General features: G+C 48.0%; 1 protein-coding gene across 1 annotated transcript in view; it reads left to right on the forward strand.

Annotated features, from left to right (window-relative positions):
• Window positions 1-21,033, forward strand: part of fam171a2a (family with sequence similarity 171 member A2a) — a 353,443-nt gene that overhangs the window by 306,084 nt on the left and 26,326 nt on the right. The window contains exon 6 of the mRNA XM_070864504.1: window positions 20,436-20,552. Coding sequence (XP_070720605.1) covers window positions 20,436-20,552 — 117 coding nt within the window. The remainder of the gene's footprint in view (window positions 1-20,435; window positions 20,553-21,033) is intronic.

The following is a 21,033-nucleotide window of genomic DNA, read 5'->3' on the forward strand; positions in this document are numbered from 1 at the left end:
GATGCGTTGGACAGTTGGCAAGTGCCGGATTTCAGCGCATGCGCATTGTGCGGTAAGAAGCAGCACTTGCGGGGCCTCTACGGTGCATGCGCACACCGCACGCGCAGGTAGAGATCGCGATTTTTGGTCCGTTGTGTTGATGGCGCTCCCATTATTAGGTACGGAATCCCAGGATTCTGACCCAGCGACAATGCAGGAATGGCATATATGGTCAAGTCAAGGTCATGTGTGCCTTGGAGGGGGACTTGGAGGTGATGTCATCCCCATGACATTGGTAGTTCTTGTCCGCAATGGTGGGGGTAATGGGGCTCAGAGACGCTATTGAAGAGTTGCCGGTGTATTGTTGTAGTGCATCATGTGGATATTTTTCCGGGAGGGCGCTGAGCACCTCGAGTCTCATCGCTGAGAGCATGCAGAAAGCAAGCGCAGGCAGCGGAAGAAGCGTGCAGCAAACCAGACTCTCCACTCACCCTTTCCTCCAACCACTGTCTGTCCCACCTGCGACAGACTGTAATTCCCATATTGGACTATACAGTCACCTGAGGCTTCCACTCTAAAAATGAGTTAGGTCTTCCTCGATTTCGAGGAACTGCCTATGATGATGGATATTAGCTACTGTAGATACTGGAATTGGTAAACTAGATAACCAAAATCTGCAATATTTTGCTTTCATGTTGGTTAGCTAGATGTCTGGTTACATTTTGTTGTTTAAAAAAAATGTGTCCATTTTTTCCTTCTCTTTGACCAACGTTCCCTTGTGGAAAGTTGAGTCCATCTAAAACACATCACAATTTAGTATCTGAAAAACTAAGCAGATTGAAATCAGTTTGGTTTAATTTAAATTGGCAGTGCGAATTCATCTGGAGCTGCGTTCCTAATTAATAATTAAGCCAATCAACTAGGTTGAGGATTCTGATAAAATATTGCAGTGTTCCTTAACACTGTCAACACTGTATCTGATTGAACTTGCGGCAGAGGAATGGTGAAGGTTCAAAGGGAATGGTGAGCATGTTTGATTTATGATGGCAATTAAGTCAAGTCTTTGGGGGCCCCAAAAGAGGAATCGCACGCACAGACGCACACACACCCTGGGGGGCACCTTGAACAGTTTTATAGCCAAACAGTCCATGTGTGACTGCTGGCTCATTATTGTGCTGTTTGACAAACACAGTAGCCAGTGGCGACTGTGAGTTTGTGAGACGGTGAACACAATTGCTGTCAAGCAGGGCTAGAAACCCTAAGCTGTTTTAAGACTGGAAAAGCCAGCTACTTTCAATACTTATGGGCTGAGGCTTAATGTAATACAATTAAATGAGGGAGGATTACTCTGGGCCACTAATGCATTGGTTGGCTGTCATGAAGTGCATTTGAACTCTCAAAAGATAACGCCCTTTTGTCTGGCTGAAAGAAGAGGGATTTTTTAGAACGTAACCCCCCTCCCACCCATATCATTGCATTCATCCTCATTTCTCTTGGTATCTTCCCCTTCAGACAGGATGGTTGAGGCAATCTCGCCGGTGAACATCTCGACTCCAATGATTTGGCCATGACCAACATCCCAACAGAGGAATATTGAGTTTGCCCGTTCGAGTCTGGGCCTTGGCCTTCAGGTTCTCTGACCGTGGGTCAAGTGTTTTGAAACCAAATCGCCAATTTCTCATTCTCAATTATTACCATATTTTTTCAGTCAACCGTGGTCTTGTGATTCGGCCTCCAAAAGAAAGAAAAAAAAAGACTTGCATTTATGTAGTGCCTTTCACAACCATCGGACCCCTCAAAACACTTTACAGCCAATGAAGTACTTTTGGAGTGCAGTCACTGTTGTAATGTGGGAAACGCGGCAGCCAATATGCGCACAGCAAGCTCCCACAAACAGCAATGTGAGAATGACCAGATAATCTGTTGTTTTGTTATGTTGATTGAGGGTTAAATATTGGCCAGGACACTGGGGATAACTCCCCTGCTCTTCTTCGAAATAGTGCCACAGGATATTTTACGTCCACCTGAGAGAGCAGGCGGGGCCTCGGTTTAACGTCTCATCCGGAAGAAGGCACCTCCGACAGTGCAGCACTCCCTCAGCACTGCACTGAAGTGTCAGTCTAGATTTATGTGCTCAAGTCCCTGATGACAGTACTGAATGGAATCTTGGCCTTTATTGCAAAGGGGATGGAGTATAAAAGCATGGAAGTCTTGCTATAGTTATATGGGAAGTTGGTGAGGCCACACCTGGAATACTGCGTACTGTTTTGGTTTCCATATTTACAAAAGGATATACTTGCTTTGGAGGCAGTTCAGAGAAGGTTCACTAAGTTGATTCCGGAGATGAGGGGATTGACTTATGAGGAAAGGTTGAGTAGGTTGGGCCTCTACTCATTGGAATTGAGAAGAATGAGAGGTGACCTTATCGAAACATATCTGATTATGAGGGTGCTTGACAGGGTGGATGCAGAGAGGATGTTTCCACTGATAGGAGAGACTAGAACTAGGGGGCATAATCTTAGAATAAGGAGCCGCCCATTTAAAACTGAGATGAGGAGGAATTTCTTCTCTCAAAGGGTTATAAGTCTGGAATTCGCTGCCTCAGAGAGCTGTGGAAGCTGGGACATTGAATAAATTTAAGACAGAGAGAGACAGTTTCTTAACCGATAAGGGGTTATGGGGAGCGGGCGGGGAAGTGGACCTGAGTCCATGATCGGATCAGCCATGATCGTATTAAATGGCGGGGCAGGCTAGAGGGGCCGTATGGCCTACTCCTGCTCCTATTTCTTATGTTCTTATTAAGAGCTGCACGGTTGCATGATGGGGATGCTGTAATCTTCCATCTATGGAGAAGGTGGCAGAATCTACCATGACACACAGTACCACTAGGTAATTACAGCTGATCTCCAAGGACATCCCCTATTTTATATTATCTCTGTTCACAGTCGTATAATGGATTCGTGTTGAACTCTCTTTCACCCGCACCATTGGGCCCTTCTGCAGCTTAAGTGTCGGCCACCAGAATTCATAGATCTTCTAAGTGGCACTTTAATTAAAAATCTGTACCACTGTGCAGGAGCTGACAATTACAGGCTGGAAACTGGAACGCTGCACTCCGTGCTCGGGAGATCAACGCCGGAGTTGTGACTTGACACTGGCCTCTAGTTTAATACTGATTGGAACATTCAATTAAAGCTGATAGCCAAATGCTTCCACTGTCCAGTATAATGCCCTGCACCTTTCCTGGAGCAAAGATTCACGTGTGACCTGAGGCCAATATCTAAAGGATGGCCACTTGATCCCAATTAGCTCGAACAAATATATAGCGACCTCTTGTTTATCGTTAGTGGAGATGCTGTTCTATGGATCGCACGTGGTTGGGTTAAAGAGAGGCTGCACGTTAATGTACGTCGTTAATAGATTCGGCCACTATCTAAGCTTGCATTTCTATAGCATCTTTGATGTAGGCGCGTCCCAGGAATGTAGCCAGACAAAATACGACACCAAGCCAAAGGATGCGACTTTAGGTGACACAACATCAACATCATAGGCAGTCGCTCGAAATCGAGGAAGACTTGCTTCCACTCTAAAAGTGAGTTCTCAGGTGACTGAACAGTCCAATACGGGAATTACAGTCTCTGTCACAGGTGGGACAGACAGTGGTTGAAGGAAAGCGTGGGTGGGGAATCTGTTTTGCCGCACGCTCCTTCCGCTGCCTGCGCTTGTTTTCTGCATGCTCTCGGTGACGAGACTCGAGGTGCTCAGCGCCCTCCCGGATGGTCTTCCTCTATTTAGGGCGGTCTTTGGCCAGGGATTCCCAGGTGTCGGTGGGGATGTTGCATTTTATCAAGGAGGCTTTGAGGTTGTCCTTGAAATGTTTCCTCTGCCCACCTGGGGCTCGCTTACCGTGTAGGAGTTCCGAGTAGAGCGCTTGCTTTGGGAGTCTTGCGAACAATGTGGCCCGCCCAACGGAGCTGATCGAGTGTGATCAGTGCTTCGATGCTGGGGATGTTGGCCTGATCGAGAACACTAAAGGTGCGTCTGTCCTCCCAGGGGATTTACAGGATCTTACAGAGATATTGTTGGTGGTATTTCTCCAGTGATTTGAGGTGTCTACTGTATATGGTCACAGCTTGGTCAAAGAGGTCACCTTGAACACACATTACATGCGGCAACTTGAGTGAGGTGCGTGAGGGTGGCCCGTATCCATGGAACCATGTTAGAACATAAGAACATAACATAAGAATTAGGAGCAGGAGTAGGCCATTCGGCCCCTCGAGCCTGCTCCGCCATTCAATAAGATCATGGCTGATCTTCTACCTCAACTCCACTTTCCTGCGCTATCCCAGATCCCTTGATTCCCTTAATATCCAAAAATCTATCGATCTCTGTCTTGAATATACTCAATAACTGAATCTCCACAGCCCTCTGGCGTAGAAAATTCCAAAGATTCACCACCCTCTGAATGAAGAAGTTTCTCCTCATCTCAGTCCTAAATGGCCAACTCCTTATTCTGAGACTGTGACCCCTGGTTCTAGACTCCACAGCCAGGGGAAACATCCTCCCTGCATCTACCCTGTCAAGCCCTGTAAGAATTTTTGTATGTTTCAATGAGATTACCTCTCATTCTTCTAAGCTGTGTTCGGCTGAATCTTTAGGAAATGAATGGATAAGAATTGGAAGCAATTGGAGAATACTGAAAGGAAAGACTCAAGCTCTAAAACTTCTGGGGCTGCAGGGAGGGGCACATAGCGGGGGTACAATTGGGGCATGTGGGCAGGAAGTCCAGTTCAGCCGAGTCTCTCTTTTTTCACCCCTTTGTTCACATAGCAATACTCCGGAAGTGGGAGTGGGGGGGGGGGGGCACACATCTTGCATTTATCTCTATCCTCCCCCACCACCACCACATGCAGACATCACTGGAAGAGGTGGGACTCTCCCCCATTTCTGTGTATGCTTGCATCAGATCCTGTGGGGCCTGTACCTAACGGTGGACGATGGCAGAGTGATCGGCCCCTGCTGGGAAAGAGGCATTTGCAGAATCACTTCAAACTTTCTTTGCTTTCTTCAATCAGAATGGACGTATATCACCGCAGTAAGTTGCAGCTGTTAAATCCCTCGCCCTTCCCTCCCGCTCCCCCACCCTCTCCTCTGCTCGGACAGATACCCCAGTATCACCAGCAATAGTGCCAGCGTTATCCCTCTCGGTAAATGAGCATGATACCAGGACATGGGATGGGGGTCAAGGTTACACCAAACTTGAGGCTGGAAGTGCCACTTCTTCTGGGGGCATAGGGCCCAGGAATCTCGGGGGGGGGGCCCCCTAGTTGTTGACTTAGTTCATGTTTAGATATTTAAAATAAACCCCAAGGGCTGGATTTTCCGTCTTTTGCCCCTGTTAGTGCCCTGGAAGGGCGGCAATGGTGGCAGGTAAACACTTTCAGGCGGGCGGCCAGCTCCCAGTGTCCCGCCGCGGGTTTTCGAGGCTGGTTTCAGCGGGGCGCGGAGCATCACCACCCGGGAGAGGCGAGCCGGTGTTCAACATTCCCCGGTTGCGACACCGGCTCGATTTTTGGCTGCCGCCCGAATCTTAACACTCCATAGAGCGCCCCCTGCTGGGATCGCCTGTGAAAGCGGGCGGTCCGAGCTGTAGCGGCCGCAGTGAGGCAAGTAATGTTGACCTCAGGTAAGTGTGATTGGGTTTTTTGTGATTTATGTTGTGGTGGCGTGAGCTATTTATTGGGAATGTTTTTGGTGTGTTCTTTTTCTCCCCCAGAGCACTCCCAGGCCGGCTCTTTAGCTCGGGATTTTCCCTTGCTCAGCCGGCCTAGCGCCCTGAGAGAGGTGTGCAACGCCTCCCTTAGCGCCCCGCCCCACACTCAGGGCCCAGATGATGAATTTTGCTGACTGAGGCGCAAACTGTTCCCGGGCGCAAACTTTACCGCCCCGTCGCCATTACCGCCCCGAAATCAGCAGAACCGAAAACCCAGCCCCAAGATTTCTTGATGTTTGCATTTTGTAGAATAGGGTGAGAAGGAGGATATTATGTATGCAACACCTTATAACCAGCATTTCTACCGCCACCAGAGGGCACATCTGTTGGAGTCCCAAGGGATCCCAGCATCCCTTGGGAGCACTGTATATAAGCAGGCCACCCATGCTGTGAGGGCACTATTGAGTCAGAATAGAGAGAATAAGGTCACACTTGCTCAAGTCTACAGTACTCAGTCACATTGCTTTGTTCGAGACATAACAGGGGAGATGCTCCCACTGAAGTGGAACTCGGCCTAAAGTTCCTCAGTATAGGGCTCCGGAGGCTGATGCGTGGTTCTGTCATTCTGATGAACATATGATGGCCAATGTGCACTTAATAAATCAGTTCAAAAAGGAAGTCTTCCTTTGCATTTATATAGCACCTTACCTGAGCGCAGGGCATTCCAAAGTGCTTTACAGCCAATGAAATACTTTTGAAGTGTAGTCACTTGTCATGTGGTAATGCAAGAATGGAGTGTGGTACGGTGACCTTGTTGCAGGAGTGCCAAAGCAAGCAAAACTATCAGGAGCTTTACTGTGCATCAGACCTGCTCTCTCCTTCACGTTGCGCTGACACTGTACAGATCAGGCATGGAATGGTGCAACAGGCTCGAGGGGCTGAATAGCCAACTCCTGTTCCTATTATGGGGGAGGGGTAGTCTTATGAGACTGCGTTGCCAATGGGAGTCTCACCCATGGACTGGGCACATCGGACATTTGAGTGTGTCCTGTCCACGAGATCCTGCCCAGTGAAGCTGGCAGAATACATTTTACATTTGTAAAGCGTGGAGAAACATTAAAGTCGGCAGCACCCACACCCCTCGAGGTGATGAACCAGGCGATACAATCAGAATTGCTCGTTTACCGGCCCAGTAAAACCTACTTCGAGGACCACGCAAGTGTTCACAGCTTTAAGTTGGATTCAAACAAACCTCCTTCTTCTTAATTATCTTGTCAAACAAAGACAGCATTAGAAACTTTGCCAGAATACTTTTATGTTAAATATTTATGAAACCTTTGCTTCCTTATCTACGTAATGCAGCCAGAGCCCGATAAAACAAATGGGCCTGAGAATTCGGGTCATTTTCACCTCACGCGCAAACGACTTTTCGCCCGGACGCACCACCGCTAAGTTTGGCGGGAGTTTAGCGGCAGCGGTAAGCCATAGCTGCCCGCTGCGCTGCGCAGTCGATGACATCATCACCGCGCGCAGCGCCCCAGACCCCGAAATTGGGTACGCCCCCCTGAATTTGCGCCGGGCGATGACGGCGACAGTTTCAGGGGGCGCGTACCTGGCGGCCAGCCGCTCGCAGGGCGCGGGTTAAAGGGGAGGCGTGGGCCATTGCAAAAAAAAATACGGATTTTGAACGCGGGATCCGTGCCGCGATCATTCAGCCCGGCGCTCTGCTCGAGTGTCGGGCTGTTGTTACGGCAACCCTGCTCCATGTAGGAGCATTTTTATAGTGCGGAGTTTGCAGCTTGACCCTTTCCCTTTAATTCAGGGAAGAGCCCCTGGTTCGCGGGAGCACAGCACGGCTCAGTGCAGAGCGCTGTGCCCCGCTCCCCACCCGTCCGCCCCGCTCGCGCCTCAGAAAGGAAGTGGAGCGCGTTAACTTGCTTCCATGCCTGGCACAAAATGTTACCGCCCTCCACCAACCCCCCCCCACAAATGGGGCGCAACGGAATTTTTCCCCCAGGGCATGCGCCGGCATGATGGGATTGGCAGACCCCAATCACATAGAGTGTGTTTAGACTCTGTGATCACACTTACTTCTGATAGGTGCATACCAAGCAACAGGGCAGGCACGATTGCTGCGCGAGAGCCTTGCTATAACTTTGCTTCTTAGCAGTTAATAAAAAGAAAGACTTGCATTTATATAGCACCTGTCACAACCACCAGACGTCTCAAAGCGCTTTACAGCCAATTAAGTACTTTTGGAGGGTAGTCACTGTTGTAATGTGGGAAATGCGGCAGCCAATTTGTGCACAGCAAGCTCCCACACACAGCAACATGATAATGACCCAGATAATCTGTTTTTTTTGTTATGTTGATTGAGGGATAAATATTGGCCAGGGCACCGGGGATACGCCCCTGCTCTTCTTCGAAATAGCACCATGGGATCTTTTACATCCACCTGAGCGAGCAGAAGGGGCCTCGGTTTAACGGCTCATCCGAAAGACGGCTCCTCTGACAGGGCAGCGCTCCCTCAGTACTGAACTGGGAGTGTCAGCCTAGATTTATGTCTTCAAGTATATGTCCCGGGGTGTCAGGGAGATGAATGCATGGTATGGGCTGTCGTTTCTGTGTTCTTAAAGACATGCAGGACTGCACTGTCTTCAGAACTGGGGAGAGATGTATGGGAACTTGAACTTTTCATGTGTGCCCACTGGTTATTATTAGAGGAAGCTTGTTTTAATGACCGGCTTGCAAGACTGTGAGTGGGCGGGTTGATGGCGTACAACTGTCAGATCAGAAAAACACGAGATTTTGTGCCAAGACATGAGTTAGGACACAGAAAAGAGTGAATCCTTCAGAGTGGAGACGATGTACGGAGCATGCATCAACGGTAAATGATTCACAGGTTCACGAGCAGTGTGAACAGATGCGCCTTTTGTACAAGTGAGAGGCGCCGCCTTTATTGACTCACATCCCCCTAACTTTTCCACTTCGAACTAAGTGTCTGCCGACCTCCTTGTAAAGCCTTGGAATATTTTATCACAACAGGCATCGAGTGGATTTATCATTCACATGCCTTTTCGAAGGTTTCTGGAGAATGTCCCACTAATAAGTTTATAAGTAAATACTGGAAGAGGAAATATTTGCCGGGTTGTGAGGAAAGAGCAGCGGACTGTGAGTAATTGAATAGTTCTTTACAAGAGCCGGCACATGCACGATGGGCTAAATGGCCTAAGAACATAAGAACATAAGAATTAGGAGCAGGAGTAGGCCATGTGGCCCCTCGAGCCTGCTCTGCCATTCAATAAGATCATGGCCTCCTTCTGTGCGGTATAATTCGATGATCGTAAGTGTCTCTTATATTAATTCCCATAGATTAGTATATCTGGCACACATTATACAGGTTGAACCTCCCTTATCCAGAACTCCCTTATCTGGAACCACCCCTCGTCCAGATCCATTCCCGGCCACCGGGTGGCGCATGCGCAGAACCCCGACATGAACAAGTTGAAGTCCTTCCTCGCTGCCGACTCCCGCAATCGCTGGCCTGACCCCGTGATCCACCGCCCCCCCCTTCCCCCCACCCCCGCAATGATCTCTCAGCTGCACTCCCAGCCCCAAGCCAGCCAGCCCCGATATCCCCTTGCTCAGTGCCTGTACCATCCAATTTAACGTGACCACCCCTCGTCCAGAAAAATCCCTTAACCCGAACAGGCCAGGTCCTGAGTGTTCCGGATAAGGGAGGTTCAATCTGTATGTTTGTGTAGATGGGTCCAGTGTTATCGTTCTGGTGTTGCTGTGTCTGATGGGGAGTTGGTAGTTTTCGTATTGTGCACTTGTGGTGTCGGCGAGTAATTGTGAGTAGCTGTGAATAAATACTAGCAATATTAAGGAAACCAAGACAGAGTACGAGAGAGAGGGGGGAGAAATTTGCGTCGTTAGCGCCTTTGGACGCAAAGGAATTCTCGCCCGGGGCACGGAGCCGACACCAACTGCTGCGGAATTCAGCGGGAGTTAGCGGAGGCACGAGCTGGTATCGCCTTGCTCCTGGCGGTCGTGCCCCGGGGTGCTACGCCACTAGTGACAGCATCATCACCTTGCGCAGCGACCCGTTTTCGCCCCGGAGCGTAAATTCTGTAGCGTCCCGTGAGGCGCGGGCAATACCTGGGCTCCAGTCCGTTCACGGGGTGGAAATTGTTGGGGAGGTGTGGCACCGAGATTTTTCAAAATGGCCGACTGACCAGTCGCGGCTTTGCCCTCTTGAAATCGCGGGGTCCGCACTGCGATGTTGCAATCGGCACGCCGCTTCTGTGCTGGGCTGCGGTCACAGCACCAGTGATGTAGTGGTGGCCCCTTCTCCCCCATGTAGTGTCGGCAGCATGCCCTCCCCTTTAACCAAAGGCCCTGTGCTCCCGCAGTGGCGCTAGAAAATTCCTGTGGTTAGCGCCCCAGTTCCGCCCCCAGGAGGAAGTGGAGCGCGGGACATTGCGCTCGACATCCCAATCGGGGCGGCACTGAATTTTGCACTCGGAGACATTTAGATCGGAACAGACACTTGCACAGTAATAGAAATGAACCTATCAAAAAGAGAGATGAATTCAGAGATCAAATTGTGTTAGAAAATATAAATAAATGGGATTTAATTAGTGAACTCTCCCTGAGCCTTTGGGTGATTGGATGTGAAGTGAGTGTATCACTGATAGATGGACTGGTGCCAGTAGAATTTGTAAGTGTTAGAATTAGTGCGACTCAGGTGAATAACTGATTTGCTAATTTGCCCAGGTTGTCTTCCCAGCAGCTGTTCATTCTTTCCTCAATCCCAATCTACAGAAACCTTTTTTTGCTGTAAAGAGAGTCCTCACTTTATCAGTTTGTTGTAAGATTGTCAGAAAGTGCAGTCAGTTCCTGCAGGCTGAATATGAAGGATCGACTTGTGTTTGCCCCATCGCATTATTCATTTGGCAGCAACTCGCAGTAAGATACCGCAAAGAGTTTCCTGGTGTACAAGTCCTTGTGCACTAATTGTGCTGGGAGAACTTCTGAAGATATTTTTTTTATTTGTTCCCGAGATGTGGGCGTCGCTGGCAAGGCCGGCATTTATTGCCCATCCCTAATTGCCCCTGGAGCAGGTGGTGGTGAGCCGCCTTCTTGAACCGCTGCAGTCCGTGTGGTGAAGGTGCTGCCACAGTGCTGACTTTGTCGTAGCGGTTTGGTACAACCGAGTGTCTTGCAATTGGCCATCTCAGAGGGCAGTTAAGAGTTGACCACATTGCTTTAGGTCTGGAGTCACATATAGGCCCAGACTGGGTAAGGACGGCAGATCTCCTTCCCTGAAGGACATTAGTGAACCAGATGGGTTTTTACGACAATCCGGTAGTTTCATGGTCACCATGACTGGTACTAACTTTTTAATTCCAAATTTGTTTAATTAATTAAATTTAAAATCCCCCATTATCCGTGGTGGGATCTTTGGATTATTAGTCCAGGCTTCTGGATTACTAGACCAGTAACATAACCACAATGCTAAAGCGGTTCATATTGATTGTCTCCTCCGCCTGATGGCCTTGAGCGAAAAGATATTTGTTTAGTGCAGTGCAAAGCATTAAAGATCAGAAGGTCGCCGACTTGATCTTCATTCTGTTACAGGAAGCTGATCCCAGTTGGGGTAGCAATCAAACAAAGACACTGGCTCAGCACCCCTAGGCTAAGGAAGAGAAGAATTGAAAAGCAACCAGGATTCCCCCTCCCCTCCCAATTACGCTTGAGTGGCTGGAAAGTGTATCTGTTATCCCCGGTGTCCTGGGGCCAATATTTATCCCTCAATCAACGTAACAAAAAAAAAATTATCTTGTCACTGTCACGTTGCTGTTTGTGGGAGCTTGCTGTGCGCAAATTGGCTGCCATGTTTCCCACATTACAACAGTGACTCCACTCCAAAAGTACTTCATTGGTTGCAAAGCACTGTGAGACGTCCGGTGATTGTGAAAGGCGCTATATAAATGCAAGTCTTATTTTTTATTTTTAGATCTTGACTTTGTGCGCTGGTGACAGTGAGTCGGCAGACCGCTTTACCTCTCTCCCGACTTGCTTGACACCCGTTTTACATGACCACGCATGGTATTTTCTGACTCTGTTCCCCCCTGCCACCACCCGCCATAAAAAGAGATTTGTCGAATATGTTTACATCAATTCGATGTCTTTTAACAGAAATAGCGATTTATTAGCAAGGCCGCTGAAAATAAATCACGGATTGCGATCCCCAAAACACTGGCAGAACTCCCAGAATCTTGTAATAAAAAACAAAATGTAATTTCTTTAGTCGCCATAATAAGGCAGTGGCTCTGATTGTTCAGCATTCAATTCAGTGCAGCAGAACAAAAACCAGAAAACGTCATCTGAAAGGATTCTTCCTCTTTTGCAAAATGTAGCTCGTTTATTTTCTTGGTACGTGCCTGTTATTGTCGGCACACGTGTTTAAACGGCTTGTGATATGTTTTTGGCACTCTTGTCCGTGTTCGGGAGTCTGCACCTACTGTCTCACTCTAAGGGACCGTTCTCTTCCTTTTCCCTGCCCTCTGTCTGCTTGTTAGCTCAAGCCAGACATTCGATCAGTTCGTTCCATTCCCTTCGATACTGGGGCCGACTGTCCAAATGTGCCCAGAGCCACTCCCGCTGGGAACGCAAATGGCGGATGTGCTCCCCACAATATTATGAATCATAGAAAATTACATATACATAAGAACATAAGAATTAGGAACAGGAGTAGGCCATCTAGCCCCTCGAGCCTGCTCCGCCATTCAACAAGATCATGGCTGATCTGGCCGTGGACTCAGCTCCACTTACCCGCCCGCTCCCCATAACCCTTAATTCCCTTATTGGTTAAAAATCTATCTATCTGTAATTTGAATACATTCAATGAGCTAGCCTCAACTGCTTCCTTGGGCAGAGAATTCGACAGATTCACAACTCTCTGGGAGAAGATATTCCTTCTCAACTCGGTTTTAAATTGGCTCCCCTGTATTTTGAGGCTGTGCCCCCTAGTTCTAGTCTCCCCGACCAGTGGAAACAACCTCTCTGCCTCTATCTTGTCTATCCTTTTCATTATTTTAAATGTTTCTATAAGATCACCCCTCATCCTTCTGAACTCCAACGTGTAAAGACCCAGTCTACTCAATCTATCATCATAAGGTAACCCCTTCATCTCCGGAATCAGCCTAGTGAATCGTCTCTGTACCCCCTCCAAAGCCAGTATATCCTTCCTCAAGAAAGGTGACCAAAACTGCACGCAGTACTCCAAGTGCAGCCTCATCAATACCCTATACAGTTGCAGCAGGACCTCCCTGCTTTTGTACTCCATCCCTCTCGCAATGAAGGACAACATTCCATTCGCCTTCCTGATTACCTGCTGCACCTGCAAACTAACTTTTTGGGATTCATGCACAAGGACCCCCAGGTCCCTCTGCACCGCAGCATGTTGTAATTTCTCCCCATTCAAATAATATTCCCTTTTATTGTTTTTTTTCCCAAGGTGGATGACCTCACATTTTCCGACATTGTATTCCATCTGCCAAACCTTAGCCCATTCGCTTAACCTATCTAAATCTCTTTGCAGCCTCTCTGTGTCCTCTACACAACCCGCTTTCCCACTAATCTTTGTGTCATCTGCAAATTTTGTTACACTACACTCTGCCCCCTCTTCCAGGTCATCTATGTATATTGTAAACAGTTGTGGTCCCAGCACTGATCCCTGTGGCACACCACTAACCACCGATTTCCAACCCGAAAAGGACCCATTTATCCCGACTCTCTGCTTTCTGCTAGCTAGCCAATTCTCGATCCATGCTAATACATTTCCTCTGACTCCGCGTACCTTTATCTTCTGCAGTAACCTTTTGTGTGCCTTTTGGAAATCTAAATACACCACATCCATCGGTACACCTCTATCCACCATGCTCGTTATATCCTCAAAGAATTCCAGTAAATTAGTTAAACATGAGTTCCCCTTCATGAATCCATGTTGCGTCTGCTTAATTTCACTATTCCTATCTAAATGTCCCGCTATTTCTTCCTTAATGATAGCTTCAAGCATTTTCCCCATTACAGATATTAAACTAACTGGCCTTTAGTTACCTGCCTTTTGTCTGCCCCCTTTTTTAAACAGAGGCATTACATTAGCTGCTTTCCAATTTGCTGGTACCTCCCCAGAGTCCAGAAGGAGGCCATTCGGCCCATCGTGTCCGTGCCAGTCGAAAAAGAGCTACCCAGCCTAATCCCACCTTCCAGCACTAGGTCCGTAGCCCTGTAGGTTACGGCTCTTTAATGCACATACAAGTACCCTTTTTAAATGCGATTTGGGTTTCTGCCTCTAACACCCTTGCAGGCAGTGAGTTCCAGACTCCCACAACCCTCTGGGTGAAAATGTTTTCCCTCATCTCCCCTCCAATCCTTCTACCAATTATTTTAAATCTATGCCTCCTGGTTGTTGACCCCTCTGCTAAGGGAAATAGGTCCTTTCTATCCACTCATAATTTTATACCCCTCAATTAAATCTCCCCTCAGCCTCCTCTGTTCCAAGGAAAACAACAACCCCAGCCTATCCAATCTTTCCTCATAGCTAAAGTTCTCCAGTCCTGGCAACATCCTGGTAAATCTCCTCTGCACCCTCTCCAGTGCAATCACATTCTTCCTGTAATGGGGGGAGAGGGGTATTTCCCAGCACGTGCTCTGACAGGCAAAGCTCCACAGCCCAAGCGTCCATTTTGAAAATCAGGCCCATCATTACAGTAGCTGGGGATGATGCCACAATCCACCTTCATGTATCTCTGACTGGACAGTTACAAGCTTCTACATAAGAGATAGGAGCAGGAATAGGCCATACTGCCGCTCGCATCTGCTCCGCCATTTAATACAATCATGGCTGATCCAATCATGGACTCAGGTCCACTTCCCTGCCCGCTCCCCATAACCCCTTATCCTCTTATCGTTTAAGAAACTGTCTATCTCTGTCTTAAATTTATTCAATGGCCCAGCTCCCACAGCTCTCTGAGACAGCGAATTCCACAGATTTACAACCCTCCTCATCTCTCCTGCGCCCTTCACGTGTTCATCCACCATCTCTCTATTCACAACCTTAGCCCCCAGAAGGCTGACCACCTGCAATAGAAACTGTCCACAAATCTCACCATTTAATCTCTTACTACCCTGCAACAAGTTGCATTTGTATAGCGCCTTTAATGCAGTAAAACATCCCAAGGCGTTATCAAACAAAATTTGACACCGAGCCACATAAGAAGATATTAGGACAGGTGACCAAAGAAGTAGGTTTTAATGATCGGCTTGAAGGTGGAGAGAGAGGTAGAGAGCCGGAGAGGTTTAAGGAGGGAGTTCCAGAGTTTGGGGCCCAGGCAGCTGGAGGCACGGCCACCAATGATGGAGCGATGAAAACCGGGGATGCGCAAGAGACCAGAATTGGAGGAGTGCAGACATCTCATGAGGGTTGTGGGCTGTAGGAGGTTACAAAGATAGGGAGGGGTGAGGCCATGGAGAAATTTGAAAACGAGAATGAGAATTTTTAAATTGAGACGTTGCCGGACCGGGAGCCAATGCTAGTCAGCGGGTGAGCGGGACTTGGTGCGAGTTACGATACGGGCTGCAGAATTTTGCTCCCATAACCTCTCTTTTCCTTCTCGTGTTGTGTGAATGACGCAGCTAGTTGGTCTACTTCCTGGTGCTGTCACCTATTTAATTTTACAGCATTGTGCTCGTATGCACCATGTCAATGGATTGTGTCCATCCACCATTTCTCTACTCACAACCCTAGCCCCCAGAAGGCCAACTGCTGCCCTTTTGCTGATGTGATTGCACTAGAGAGGGTGCAGAGGAGAATTACGAGGATGTTGCCAGGACTGGAAAACTTTAGCTGTGAATAAATTCGCGAAAATAAATGTGGGTCCCTTAGAGGCAGAGACAGGGGAAATTATAATGGGGGAAAAAGGACATGGCAGAGACGTTAAGCAAATATTTTGTGTCTGTCTTCACAGAAGAAGACACAAAAAACATACTGGAAATTGTGGGGAACCCTGGTTCCGAAATTGATGAAGGCCAAGGCCCGGCCAAGTGCCGCCCAAAGAACCGCCGATGGCCACCGAGAGACCGGGCGGTACTCTGCCAGGAAGGTTCCACTAAAAGTGGTGACAGTACCACCCGGTGGCAAAATAACAGCTTGGGCTGCCAATCTGGGCAGCAGCGGGCAGGAGCTCTCAATCTCGGCGGCAAAGGCTCTTGCCGCCCAAGTGCTGCCGAGGATGGAGTTGGGCCCACATAGGGGCGAAGACCTGCAAATAAAAATAATTACAAAAAAAACACCGTTACACCTTCAGGGGACCCCATCCAGGTAAGTCGCTGTAAAAAAATTAATGTAAATATGTTCACTGACCTTTTTTTGCAGGTCTTCGTACTTACCTTCGGGGTTAGGCCTGCCTCCATGCAGCGGCCCTTACCCCTGCTGACGCCGACTCCCGCCGATCTCCGCCCGCACCAATCTGGCAGCTCAGCAGGCATGAGGTCACTTACGATACTTGGCTGTCAGTAGGCGGTTCCCGGTGCTACTCCCCTCCCGCCCGCTCCAGCCCAAGTGGAAACTGGCACAGAGGGGAGACCGGAGGCCAAACATGGCGGCAGTCGGCGGCAGTGGGCAATAAGGCCACCAATATCAGGGCCCCTGGGTCTAATGAGGAACAGGAAATGCCTCTTCCCACACTAGCCCAACTTCACATAGGCTGGCGATTGAATTGAACCTGATGACATTCCTACGGGTCATCAGGTTCAAACCCTCACCCCAGCTGTAAAATTCAATCGGTGACAGCAACAAAAAAAGGCTTACAATGCTGACAAAAGTAGTAAGACTGAGGAATGGAAGGGTTTTAAAAATCAGCTACAGATGACCAAAAAATTGATAGAGAGAAAAAGTAGAATATGACAGTAGACTAGCAAGAGACATAAAAACAGATTGATAGAGCAAAAGGAAGAAATTAGCAAAAATATATGTGGGCCCCTTAGAGGCAGAGACCGGAGAAATTATAATGGAGAAAAAGGACATGGCAGAGACGGTAAGCAAATATTTTGTGTCTGTCTTCACACAAAAAACATACTGGAAATTGTGGGGAACCAAGGGTCTAATGAGAGTGATTGATATAATAAAGAAATAATACTGGAGAAATGAATGGGACTAAAAGCCGACAAATCCCCTGACCTGATGACCTACGACTTAGGGTTTTAAAAGAGATGGCTGCAGAGACAGTTGAAGCATTGGTTGCGATCTTCCAGAATTCCCTAGATGCTAGAATGGTCCCCGTGGATTGGAGGGTAGCAAATATAATCCCACTGTTCAAGAAAGGAGGGAGAGAGAAAATAGAGAACTTATAGGCCAGTTAGCCTGACATCAGTAATAGGGAAAATGCTAGAATCGATTAGTAAGGATATAGTTAAAAGGCACTTAGCAAATCATAATATGATTGGGCAGAGTCAACATGGTTTTATGAAAGGAAATTGCATTTGACAAAGAGTTTTTGAGGATATAACTAGCACGGTAGATAAGGGGGAACCAATGGATGTAGTGTATTTGGATTTTCAGAAGTCATGTGTTGAGCAAGATTAGGGCTCATGAGATTGGGGGTAAAATATTAGCATGGATTGAGGATTGGTTAATGGACAGAAAACAGAGGGTAGAAATAAATAAACAGGCCATTTTTGGGTTGACAGGGTGCAACCAGTATAGTTGATCAAGGATCAGTGCTTGGGTCTCACTATTTACAATCTATATCAATTACTTAGGTGAGGGGACTGAGTGTAATATATCCAAGTTTGCTGATGATACAAAGCTAGGTGTGAAAGTAAGCTGTGAGGAGGCTCTAAAAGGATATAGGTGATTGGGCAAGGAAGTGGCAGATGGAGTATAGTGTGGGGAAGTGTGAAGTTATCCACTTTGGTAGGAAGAATGGAAAAGCAGAATATTTTTTAAATGGGGAGAGACTAGTAAATGTTGGTATTCAGAGGGATTTGGGTGTCCCTGTACATAAATCGTAGAACGTTAGCATGCTGGTACAGCAAGCATTTATTGCAAGGGGGTGGGAGTATAAGAGTAAGGAAGTCTTGCTGAAATTATCTAGGGCTTCAGTGAGACCACACCTGGAATATTCTGTACGGTTATGGGGGCCGAAATTGTTCATCGTCCGAAAAGAATCACACCTACCGCTCTTGAAGTGTTCCGGCCGCAAATGAATGGGGGAGTAAAACCGGAGAAATTCAGCACTTCGTGCTTTCTTTTGGAGCAGGGCGGAAGTGGGGGCAGGTCGGAGTGGCCGACGCTACAAGTCATCAGTGCCGCGTTGATGACGTCATCGGGCTGGCACATCACAACGTCCCACCCCTTCAGTTAAGGGGGAGGCCCGCTGTGAACTCTGCAGCCACTTTAGTGGCAAATACTGAGGCCACCAGGGAAGGTTTCAGCTGAGCCAGCGGCTTGGCACCCAAGAGGGGGGGTGCCAGGCTGCCTGTTGGCAGCCCGGCCGAACCTGCAGCCATAATTGTCAGACCGACCTGGCAGTTGGCTGACAAAAAAAAACATGGAGTCGCCGGCAGCACCACCTCCCCTTTAAGGGCGGCCGCACTGCCAGGCCATAGGAAGGGCACCGACGGCTAAAGCTTTTGGGGGCACTGACCAGAGGCAGGGTCATTCTCGCGGGGAAATTTTCAAAAAGGGCCATTTCCCGTGGGGCAATTTCAGGAAGGGGTTGCTGCCAGTCGGTTGGTTCCCGACACCGCCCAAAAACTGAGCAAGGACGATGTATAAAATGGCGGCCACTCCGCGGAGACTCGGCGGCCAGTGGGCACTGACCCTGTGGCCGTCACTTTCAGGCGGCCATGGGCCTTATGGAAAGGGGCAACTTCAGGCCCTTGGTCTCTTTACCTGAGGAAGGATATACTTGCCTTGGAGGGTGTGCAACAAAGTTTCACTAGATTGATTCCCAGGATCAGAGGGCTGCCCTATGACACAGATATGGATCGGGTAGAACAGGCCTATATTCTCTGGAGTTTAGCAGAGTGCGAGATGATGTCATTTAAATGTATAAAATCTTAGAGGGCTCGACAGGCTGATGCTGGGAGACTCCCCTAGTTGGAAAGACTCAAACCAGGGGTCACCGTCTCTGGATAAGGGGTCAGCCACTTAGGACTGAGATTGAGAAATCTCAGTCCTAAGAGTTGGGAATCTTTGGAATTCTCTACCCAAGGGGGCTATGGATGCTCAGTCAATGAGTATATTTAATACCGAGATCGCTAGATTTTTGGGCTCGAAGGGAATCGAGGGACATGGGGATTGGGCAGGAAGGCAGAGTTGATGTTAAAGATCAGCCATGATCTTATTGAATGGCGGAGCAGGCTCGAGGGGCCATATGGCCTACTCCTGCTCCTATTTCTTAAGTTCTTATATCTCAGCTCCTCTTCCTCTTAATTAAAATATAACTTGAATATTTGTTAAGCATATTTACCCACAGTCTTCACACTGGGATTTATTTCTAGAGGAATAGAATTTAAAAACAGAGAAGTTAAGTTAAACTTATGTAGAACCTTGGTTGGACCACACTTAGAGTATTGTGCACAGTTCTGGCCTCCATATTACAAAGAGGATAGAGAAGAACTGGAGAAAGTGCAAAAAAGATTTACAAGGATGATGCCAGAACTGATAGGTTATAACGATCAGGAGAGATTGAACAGGCTAAGGCTCTTTTTTCTCGAAAGAGGAGACAGGAGTGACCTGATCGAAGTCTTTAAAGTTATGAAGGGTTTCAACAGGGCGGACGTAGAGACGATGTTTCCATTTGTGGGGGAGTCCAAAACTCGAGCTATAAATATAAGATAGGTACAAATAATTCCAATAAGGAATTCAGGAGAAACTTCTTTGCTCAGAGAGTGGTGAGAATGTGGAACTCGCTGCCACAAGGAGTGGTTGAGGCGAATACTATCGATGCATTTAAGGGGAAGCGAGATAAACACATGAGGGAGAAAGGATTAGAAGGATATGCGGATAGGGTGAGATGAATTAAGAAATAGGAGCAGGAGTCGGTCATTTGGCCCCTCGAGCCTGCTCCGCCATTCAATAAGATCTTGGCTGATCTGATCACGGGCTCAGCTCCACTTCCCTACACGCTCCCCATAACCCTTTAAGAAAGGCAACGATGGAGCCATGTGGAGCATGAATACTGGCATAGACCTGTTGCGCCAAATGGCCTATTTCTGCACATTAAATACTATGTCATTCTACGCAAGTGTTTTCTATAACAGAAAGGTATGGGTCCTCAGAATGTTGTAGTCCGTTATTTAATCTTTGCATTCCTTGGACTCCCTCCCTCTAAAACAATATCTCCATGCTTTCCTTGCAAAAACTGCGGACCTTTTATAGGTTTATAAATCCTAACAGAGTCGCGAGAACATCAAACGGGCAGTTCAGCCATTGAGAGAAAAAACACCTTGGAAAAATTTTGCATTTTCGCCAAATGCAGTCATCTTTTCTAAACATGCAGTGTGCTCTTCTGTAAATCAACTCAGTACGACAGCAGAGCTCTGGGATGAGATTCTTAAGTGTGTGTGGTTCGGGGCTGAACAAGGGATCGGGGCGGGTGGCAGAGACATTTCTGGGGCTGCACATTTGCAGTGGAAGTGACCACTTTTCAATAACCTGCTTTTCCAGGGGCCTGGGTCAGAAGTGGAACGGGGCTGATTAAGAAGGACGGGAACCAGCTGACCTGGTCGTACATCGCTCCGCAGCTGGGCTACTGGGCTGCAGCCATGTTTCCATTAACCCAAGGTAAGCCCGGGGGGGGCGGAGTTTGTCCAGATCCTGCTTTGTAATGAACGGTGAATGAAGTTGCAGCTTTGGTGAGCACATGGAGAACCACTTATTGATTTCCGAGTGGTTCTTGGGGTGGAACCCGACTGTTACACGGAGCCCATTTTGCATTTCAAGCGCTTCCTGTGAGTTTATTTATCACGCGTTCCACTCCCGAGTGGTGAACCGCAGGAACTCTGGTTTCATTTCTGAGGGACAGGTTCACTGGAGCATGGGGAACTTCACAAAAGTGAGTCAGATGCACAGAAGGTCACTCAGACATCAGGCAAAAAATAAATCATAACCCTGCATTGTGAAAGTTTTGGGCTTGGTAAGAAAGAAAGACATCCATTTCAAAATCGCCTTTTTTGACCTCAGGACGTCCCAAAGTGCTTTACAGCCAATGAGGTACTTTTTTGGAGTGCAGCCACTATTGTAATGTGGGTAACACGGAAGCCAA

Source organism: Pristiophorus japonicus, chromosome 21, assembly GCF_044704955.1.
Source record: "Pristiophorus japonicus isolate sPriJap1 chromosome 21, sPriJap1.hap1, whole genome shotgun sequence".
NCBI lineage: Eukaryota > Metazoa > Chordata > Chondrichthyes > Pristiophoridae > Pristiophorus > Pristiophorus japonicus.